At 41.1% G+C, this 9,881-nt stretch overlaps 1 protein-coding gene across 1 annotated transcript; it reads right to left on the minus strand.

The window, feature by feature from the left end:
• Positions 1–392: 392 nt before the first annotated feature.
• LOC138727412 (phospholipase A2-like) lies at positions 393–9,480 on the minus strand. The gene is made up of 4 exons (XM_069869811.1): positions 9,419–9,480; positions 4,674–4,839; positions 2,165–2,271; positions 393–1,037 (listed from the first exon to the last, which is right to left on the minus strand). Exons 1-4 carry the CDS (start codon positions 9,477–9,479, stop codon positions 892–894), a joined length of 480 nt encoding a protein of 159 aa, XP_069725912.1. The 5' UTR covers position 9,480; the 3' UTR covers positions 393–891.
• Between the last annotated feature and the right edge of the window lie 401 nt (positions 9,481–9,881).

Raw genomic sequence — 9,881 nt, forward strand, 5'->3', positions numbered from 1 at the left:
AGAGCCCAGCACCCTCCTCTCCACAACCTCCTTTCAGGTAGTTGTGGAGAGCAATGAGGTCTCCCCTCAGCCTCCTCTTCTCCAGGCCAAACACCCCCAGCTCTCTCAGCCGCTCCTCATAAGGCCTGTTCTCCAGCCCCCTCACCAGCTTTGTTGCTCTTCTCTGGACTCGCTCCAGAGCCTCAACATCCTTCTTGTGGTGAGGGGCCCAGAACTGAACACAGGATTCGAGTTTCAGTATGTTACTGCTAATTAACTAACAAGTCATATCTTTTTGGTGAAGAGGCGCCTTGTTAGAAAACTATATTTAAAAAGTAAATGCTAGAAAAAGAATTATATTATGTCTTTTTTTAATGCAGGTACGACAACTTAAGCTGAATGAGATAACAGAAGTTAAATTAAGCTTCATAATAAGTGTTTAATACAGATGAGAGGGATCTGCTGACGTTGTCACTTCATGCATATTTTTCTGGTGGGTTCTGAGTTAAGGGATGTTGAGGTAAATGTTAGTGGAGAAGTTTGATTTGTATCTTCTAGCCAATGCAGAAGGAGTGAGAAATAGACAGTGAATACTATGAATCTGAAAGATCTGTGAATCTGAATATAAACAAAATTAATTTTAATTCAGTTACTCCTTAAACTGATAAACTCAAATTCCTGTTTAGTCAAGAAAAGCTTACAAAGGACTAATTAACTTGCTTTTATTAAGCACTGTAGGAAGTAAATAAGATGATAAATGCTTGGTTTGGCCATTCTGGGGCAGAGAGGCAGAGGTGACAGGAGGGAGGATCAAGAAAGGGGAAAATCATTTGTTGTCACTATAGTTACAAAAAAGAAAAGTAATTTCAGATTTAAATACATATAGAGTTTTCATAGACTGATGTTCTATATCTAATACCTACATAAAGGCTGAATCTCCCCACACATAAAGTCTGGCCACAAAAGGTATTTTGTATGATAGGGAGCTCTAGCAAAACATTTGGCAGCTTCACGGTCACATTCACATGCCATTTTTTGACACTTGTCTTCTAGTGATTCTGAAAGAAAAAACAGTAAGTTTTATGTGAGTCTGAAATAATTAAAAATACCAAGTACTATACCAAGAATTACTACCTCACGCTTAATATTTACCATATAAATGGCTCATATTTCAAGTGCAAAGGGAACTGTGCTTACTAAGGCTTATGGTTCTTTCATGTTCTTTAGACAGAGCTCCATGCCAGGACCTTTGGCAACAGAGACTATACAAGCATGGTTTGGTTTAGTGAAAACTGATAACCAGTGGAACTATGTTGTCAGGTGAAAATATAATAATTGGATAAAGACTTAAATTCTCTTCTTCACCTTTATTAAAGTAGCTCTGATAACTGATGCCTCTTTAAAAAGTGCTGTGTGGCCCTCCCTGTCCATCCTATTGCTCTAGTGAAACTTGAGTTTGGGAAGATATTTTCATTTTCACATACTCTTTAATCTGCTAAAGGATGTAGCATTAAAATTATCTGTCTGAAATAAGAGATGCAAAGATGTTCTATGTTCAGCTTAAACTGCCCACCTTGTCCTATTAAGGCATTAAGTTAGGTCAGGTGTGTTTAAGTACAATGAAATCCATGTCTGGCCATATTTGTTTTATAATTGTAGTGCTGTCTTAACAGATTTCTTGGCAGGAATGTTTCTTCTTGGCATGAACAATTTCTTCTACAGCAATATATTTTGGTTTTATTCTGCCAGCTCAGAAATGTGTGCGTTTTCCCTCTGCAACTGTCTGTAAACTGAAGAATCCTTGATTATATTTTATTCAAGTATTTAACAATTTGAAAACATAGCCTAAATTCACTGCTTGAGTTTTGTCTAGGAGCATAACAGGTGTCCAGAGAAACTTGTAGATCAGATCTTTGTTTGCTTCTGTATACCACTAGGTGGGGATGAAGAATAAGTGTATTCAGTTAGTTGGTATGTCTGTGATTTCTGGAGGCACAGCTTACTCTGGCAAAAAAAGTTACAAAGGAAAGGATGGTAAAAGAAGAATTTTATAGTTAATTAAGAAAATACATTTCTATTAAGTCAATGAGACAACCAGTAGATGCAACAACAACAACAAAACCAAACAAATTAAACAAAAAAAAAGAAAGCCCCCAACAACCAAAAACTAGAAGTGTTGACTCACCACACTCAACAGTGTTGTCTTCGCATACCCAGTGGTAACTTTCTGTCTTTGGGTGACAACCTGCTTGTTCTGCCTTCGCATAGCAGCAGTCGTGGTTAAAGCAGCACCTGAGAGGAACAGAAAGGGGCTTGCCTTAATTCACACTGGTGATTTTTAGCCACGCAATCTGGATGTTTTTTATCAGCATGTCTCTACAGGCTGTGAAATAAGTCAACATCTGTGAACCTGCCGTTACCTGGTCAGGAATCAAAACAAGGAAATTGTTTAATAGATCACCTGGGAAAAAAAAATTACCTTTTCATATAATCAGTTATGAAGAGGATGTCTGATACACTTTGATCTAGTCGAACTTCCTCATAGATGAAAATTCAAGGAAGTGTTCTGGTTTCAACACAAACTTTGATATGGGTATGCCTATCTCTAGCCCCTTCCAAGAAAAGACTAAAGGCCAGAACAGCCTGTCAAATAATGAGCAATGCATTTTTCTACAGTTATTGATGCTGTTGTAATGGGTACTAATAGGGAAGGGACAAGAAAATTCATTAAGCCATAGCATATCGTCATACATGTCATCTTATAGCAAAGTCCTTAGGTGGTGGCAGAAAAGCTGACAGTAGAAACTGTTCAGGCATAAATAGGCATAATAATACATGTCATAATACAACTAAAACTGTTTGCTTAGTGTTGTGAGGAAAATCTGGAAAATTGCCCAAAATTATGATTTTAAATTTTTCTTCATTGTAACTGGGACAATGAATTCATAACCTTTCTGTGGAACTGGGCGGTACAGGATTAATGGCTTACTTTAATGCTTACACAAAATTACTCCGCTGGTGTAGAATCATTGTAAGCCCAGAATAGCAAGTGAAGGAAGTAACAAGGATCTGAAATGTAAGTTTGCAGCAAAATCGTACAAACTAACTATATGTCTTTTTTTTTTCTTTTTTTGGCAGCATGTGTCCGCAAGCTCTATGCATTGTCGTTCAGTTTCCTCCTGGAAGCCTAAACCTGTTCTATTCCAGCAGGCACATGGTGTTTAGATTGCCTGAGGAATTTGTGTCTGCAATAGAAAAAGTTAATACTGTAAGCTCTCACTGGCAATTACTGTTTTCTCCTATGCTTATTAAATAATTACTTGGCAATTCCACACAACTCTCCATGTGTAAAGATCCTGCAGTAGGTAACAGTTGAACAGCACAGGCCAGTGAAGCAGCTCAATGCATCCATTTCATGAGCAGAAATTGAAAAAAAATTGATGTCTAGTGAGTCTCTGTAGCAGTACTAAGGTAAACCTGGAAACGCAGCAGCTTTTGCCACAATGCAGTCTGTCTTCATGTGTTTACAAAAATTTTTCTTATTACTTCAGTCCTCTTTTAAGCAATTTAAATAAAAATAGACGTTTAAGGATTTTACATTTTATCTTATGAAAGCCATATATGATTATCTCCATTTGAAAGTTTATATTTTTAAGTGGCAGGCAAACATCTAAATTGCAATAACAATTAGTTGAATAATTCCATTACAGACCTTCTTGCTTCAGATTCAGTGTTGTCATCTTTTCATATAACCTCTTTTGAGCCATAATTCTGAATGTAAACAGCCCACAATGTGGCTCAAAACTTTAAAAAAATCAAACTTGGTAAGAATGTTTGTCTCTACATTTGATTGTCTTTAAAATAACAGATTACATCCAAAACTTGAAATATTTAGGCAAAGGTGCTAAAAGTTTGATGTCTAATCGTGACTAGAATCCCTGTGCAAAAAAAAAAAAAAATCAGATTTGAGCTTTCCATGTATTCTATCCTAAGTGTGAGTACCAGATGTTTGTTTTCCTTTTGCCTTAGAATATAGCTGTCTGATACATCAGACCTTGAGATGCCATGCAGGGTGGGGAGATCATAGAATCATAAAAGGAAGCTTGAAAATGTAAACCCTTTTTTTAACTACTGTAAACATAAAATGATCCTCCTGCCAGCTAATGGTCTGTTATAAATTAAATTAGTCAATATACTGAGATTTAGTAGTAATTACAAAGGTCTGGTTTTAGAATTATTTTAGTAATAATTTGTAATTCCTTTTATTTGTGAGGTTTTTTGAATGGCTTGAATTTTGCATTATTTTCTATGTAATACAGTGGGATGGGTGCCAGTAGACTCAAATGATTTTTCAATTGTGTTTTTTTTTTAGTTATTTTTACAGATAGCTTGAAAATTTGAGCTTTAAAGCTTCTCCAGGAAGACTAATTCTTCAGCCCTTTGCCAAACAGCAACATAAAAGGAACTCAATAGTACTGTGAATCCAATGTTAATGCAATGAGATTTTAAGGTAGGTAAGACTGACGTAGATCTACAGTAACACAATTTCAGTGCTTCAGAGTGTCTTAGTACTCTGAGGCGTGCTTGAACTTCCCTCACATATGTTAAATAGGTCCAATTCATATTTTAGCCCCTTTATTCTATTATCTGCATATATTCAGCACTTAATTACTCAGATAAATAGTTACTCTTACCAGTCTACCCCATCCTTGGGCCATCCTCTTCCTCCCAGACCACAGTAACATCCATAACGTAGGTAGGCAAAAGGAGATCGTCCTGTAGTACATCTAACAGCTCCGGCTAATTCAAGAATCCCTCTGCGATTTCTAAAATGGGCTTCTCCGAAGGTGCCTTTAGAAACGTGGAAGCAAAACTATTTTATTGAACCAAATATGAGGATATAAACCAGGCTTTTATTTATTTATTTTTAACTTTGATAATAAATGCCAATACTTGAAAATAATAGAGTTTTCTTTTTGGCACCTGGGGGCCACACTGCTTCATCCAGTTTCATGCTGCCCCAACCCATAGTAAGCAGAACACAAGTTCTGAGTAGCTGCCATGTTTTTTTGGTTTCTTCACATTAAGGCAGCAAACAATGGCAGATTTCAGTCCTTTCCATTCTTAAAATTAGCAAGGGCCAGCATGTGTTCTGTGGTTTGGATCCACTGCTCTGCTGAAATTCCATGCCCTGAGCATTACAGTACTCTCTGCTTACCATAACATGCAATTTTGCCTGTGCTGTTATTTTGTAGAATGTAATGTTTTATATGAACGTCCTCTATGATGGGGTTCTGGTTTTCCTCATTTTTGGACAAAGGAGCCAAATGACTGGTGGTGGTGGCCGCGTGGATGCAGAGCAGGGAAAGGGGCAGGAGCTTAAACTGGAAGAAGCATTGTTTTTTTTCTTTTTTTTTTTTTTTTCCCCCATTTCATTTTGTTTGGGTTTTGTTGTTTAAGAGATTCTCACCATTATTTTGCCAGAACAAGACGGTATTTAGGAACTTTCTTATAACTATCCCATGTCAGTACTAAAGCAGTAGGTCCAGGGCAGCAGATAAATGTTGAGACACCCGATGACTATTTTTAGGGCTTCGTCTCATCCTTCAGGTTGAGCTAACGTGTCAAAGATCTTGAATGGTAATAGGTGGCATTTCTGTGCAGTGCAGGCTCCAAGCTACTTGCAGCAATTTTTGAGAAGTTGGATGAGTACAAAACAAATCAGTGGAATGCTGCTGATTAGAGTTGTCTTACTAACTAGACTGACTTACTTTGGTATGAGGAGAACAGTTTATAAACCATAACTTCCAGTACTGGGTACAGACTGGGGAAGACATGGAGCTTTAAATGAACTAATATGACTATACACTTTGTATATAATTAGTTTACCCAGTCTATAATAATAAATTGTATGATTAACTTATATCAGCCAGAAAAATATTGTTCCCAGCACAGCTGAGTACCTTGAGATGCGTGGGATGCTGGTGACCTCTAGCATTCCTGAATTCATGGAACAAAGGAATTTAAACACCTCATGAAATAATATCACTAAGGAATACAATTGTTTGTATGCGAGAATGATTTTAAAAAAAGCTTTAGAAAGAATGTTTGCAGCTAATCCTTACTGATGAAAATAGCTAGGCTTCCTAAGACAATATTTAGTGCTTTTCTGACTAGTGACTACTCCCAGATCTTGTTTCCTCCTGCTTTGTGTCCCTCCAGTGTTTACTGCATAACAGAAATTGGCACCTTGTTGAGGAACTTTCAACTGCTCTCACTGTCGAAAGAAAACTTTTATGAGAGATTAGTCCATCAGCAAACTTGGATTTAACTGGATGTCACATAGCTACTTTAAAAGTAAAGGCTGAGGGGAAACCAAAACTATATCAATCCTAAGGGTACTTTAGGCACCATAAAACAGCAGATGGGGAAAGAGAATGCCCCAGACAAATCTATGCAGTTGTCTTTGTGATTGTGTTGATTAAACCAGAGAGATTGACAGCCATGAGGTGACTTTCTGAAGGCTGAAGTTAAGTACGCACTAAAGACAGACCGAGAGAGAAAATAACAGTAGCCAAACCCATTCTATTTGTGTTGTGCTGGGTTTTAAAAGTGTGATTCCTGGTGCCCAGACTGCAGCCCTGCCATGTCTGCAGAGCTTGAACTTCATCTTGGTTTGTTGTCTGTGTAAGTTCCTGAGAGTTGAGATAGTGCTAAATGCTGTACACAGCTATGTCTTTGCAAGATGTTTTCCACCATACCTTCCTACTCTCCTTTTCTCCTGGTTTTCTGAACAGCTTACAAGAATATTTAAAAAAACCTGTCTCTTAAATTTCCATGTGCATAGAGGAAAAAAAATAAATTCAGAAACACATTTTGGTTTGTTTTGTTTTTGTGACAGGTCGTATTTCACATAATGTTTTACTCTCTGCAATGGGCACACTTCAAACATAATTATTCTTGCATATATATATCTCTTTATTGAGATGCACAGCTTTGCATAATTATGACATGTAACTACATTAATCATTAGTATCTAATGTAGTCTATGATGGTTGGTGTATTTCAAAAGAAATTTTAAGCCATTCCTTCAAAGAGTGAGGCTACAGAAATATTTTTGTTGTTAAATGTGTGTAAGATTTCCTCTACTGATACTTCCTTGTACAGTTATAGTGCCCCAGGAGTTCAGAACTTAAAACTGGGGAATAATCCAATTTTCTGATTAATCTCCAAGATCTTGACCAAAGTGGAAACCTTTGAATTGTATGTGTTGCAGAGAATGGCCTCATCTTGCTGCCTAGACCACTTGACACGCTATCTCTACAAACTGCAGCTGCATGCAAAGTTTTTGAAAGGATAAATATTTCTGTTTGGAATCTGTGGGCCAAGCATTCAGAAACAGGTAAAGGCCATTTTCCTTCCAGCCTTTGAACTGGGTGACTGTGATGCCTGACTCAGAGGTGCCGGATCAAAGCCGGGCTCTCTGTAATGATGATTCTAGGCTGACAGAAGCAGTGAAACAGTCTTTCATTGCTTTCCTTAATGTTCTTGCTGAGGTTTGTGCTGCACAAAGGATGAAGTCTGAAGGATGATCGAAATGCAGGAATAATAGGGGCATGCTAAGGTCAGGAAGTGGAAATTGGGGCAGTGAGCTTGGTGGGACCTTAAGTTGGCCCCGTTATGCAAGCACCTTACCTTATAGTCCTCTAATTGTGCAATTGCCTTTTTTCCTACCCCAGACCCTGCTTCGTTCTGTGCACAGAATGTTATAAGAACGAATTGAGACTCTTGTCGTTAGGTTCCTTATATTTGAAAGATCGGTGTGGCAAATCCACAGGTTGTGTAGTAATGTATAAAAAAAAAGTGTAAGAAGACAAAAGATAATCCCTTCATTAAGGCAGCTGAATGCTGTTCTGGAAAACTGGATTTTACTGTTACAGCTGTCAGAGGTTCAGTGTGAAGTTAGTTTTAATTGCTTTAAAACGATACCTATCAATGTTTACTAACAGCATGTTCCCAGTGTGCTGAACATCCTGGGGTTGGAGTACCAAGCTACTGAAATACTCGGCAACAGGCTCCGAGTAGTTCAAGTGCCATGTAATTTTTAGTAGTCATAGGTAAAATCGGGTTCTAATGTGTCACTACGGGAACCTAAAATTAGTGGATGCTTTTTTGTGTCAGCCCACCTACCTATCTGAAAAAGAGGGATGGTAATATAGTTCCAGAGAAGCCCATTCAGATACTATTCTGATGAATACCCCCTAAAGCCTATGAGGAAATGGACTATAAATTATTACACCTGGTCTTTAGTACTGCTTAATAAATAGGACATAGAAGACAAAAAAAATTAATTAAATACTTGCAAAGTGAGCCGTCGCTATGTGCAGCGATGGGGCTGGGGTCCTTTAATTACATTCTTCATCATAACTTATTCATAAAGACTGACTCACTCTTTCAGGAGAGCCCAGCTAAGGTTCTGTAGGCGATCTCAGCTCCAGCAGTTCCCCGCTGAGCTGCTCTGTGACCGAAGCGTGTGGAGAAGGTGCTCAGACACCCAGCGAGGAGTGCGGGCACCGGTGGGCTTGGCACAGGCCATTGCCTCACACCGTCTGCTTTGAAATACGGAATTTCTGAACACGCTTGCATGTTACTCATGAGCTTTAGAAAACCTAACGCGAGTCTCTCTAGCAGATCCCCTACCTCGAAGCTGGAGGGGGAAGAAGGGCTGGAAGGCAGTGGGGGGGAAAAAAGGGATGGAAGGCAGTGGGGGTGAAAAAAGGGGATGGAAGGCAGCGGAGGGGGGGGGGAAAAAGGGATGGAAGGCAGTGGGGGTGAAAAAAAGGGATGGAAGGCAGTGGAGGGGGGGGAAAAAAAGGGATGGAAGGCAGTGGAGGGGGGAAAAAAAGAGGGATGGAAGGCAGTGGAGGGGGGAAAAAAAGAGGGATGGAAGGCAGTGGAGGGGGGAAAAAAAGAGGGATGGAAGGCAGTGGAGGGGGGAAAAAAAGAGGGATGGAAGGCAGTGGAGGGGGGAAAAAAAGAGGGATGGAAGGCAGTGGAGGGGGAAAAAAAGAGGGATGGAAGGCAGTGGAGGGGGAAAAAAAGAGGGATGGAAGGCAGTGGAGGGGGAAAAAAGAGGGATGGAAGGCAGTGAAGGGGGGAAAAAGAGGGATGGAAGGCAGTGAAGGAGGGGAGAAAAGAAGGATGGAAGGCAGTCGGGGGGAAAGAAGGGATGGAAGGCGGGAACTGGGTTGCGATCTGCAGCTCTTCCCCGGCGCCTCGGCGCATCCCCGCGGCAGCCTCTGGGAGCCCTTCTCTGCGAGGCGTTCCCTGTCCGGGACCGTTTCTCCCGACGCGTTTCCCTCTCCCCCGCGCTCCTCCCGTCCCTCCAGGAGCAGGGCGGGCAGGAGCGGCTCCCGCAGCCCCGGGGCGCTCTACTCACCGGCCGCGAGCAGCAGCAGCAGCAGCAGCACTGGGGGCAGCGCGGGGCAGCGCGGGGCCATGGGCGGCTCCGGCAGCGCTGCGGCGCTCGGGAGCGGGGCGAGTGCAGCCCGGGCCGCCGCGCCGCCTATAAGAGGCTCCCCGAGCCGCCACCAGCGCTGCCGAGCGCTCCGTCCGGGCAGAGGGAGGAGCTGGGGCCCGGGGAGCGAGAGCCCTGAGCTACGGCACCTCCTGCACCGCTTCAGCTGGAGAGCCCCGGGGGCAGTGACCCGCCGTGTCTGTTATCCCGGTGGTTAATTATAACCGGTGCCCAATACCTGCGCGGTACCTGGGGTCTGAATCTGCCACAGCTCATCTCCCCGTCGCTGCTTTTCTTGCAGGGCTAAAGAGCAACCGACTCATCAACTGGTTATGGGTATTTGTAGCTTGATCAAAATAACTTTTTAATCTTCCCTCAAACAAAA

Source organism: Phaenicophaeus curvirostris, chromosome 16 (assembly GCF_032191515.1).
Source record: "Phaenicophaeus curvirostris isolate KB17595 chromosome 16, BPBGC_Pcur_1.0, whole genome shotgun sequence".
Lineage (NCBI taxonomy): Eukaryota > Metazoa > Chordata > Aves > Cuculiformes > Cuculidae > Phaenicophaeus > Phaenicophaeus curvirostris.

Coding starts and splice junctions, on each gene's coding strand:
- LOC138727412 (XM_069869811.1), bottom strand. CDS start 9,479: ATGGCCCCGCGCTGCCCCGCGCTGCCCCCAGTGCTGCTGCTGCTGCTG. Junction 4,840..9,418: donor GCTGCTGCTGCTCGCGGCCG/GTGAGTAGAGCG, acceptor TTTGCTTCCACG/TTTCTAAAGGCACCTTCGGA. Junction 1,038..2,164: donor AGACAACACTGTTGAGTGTG/GTGAGTCAACAC, acceptor TTTTTCTTTCAG/AATCACTAGAAGACAAGTGT.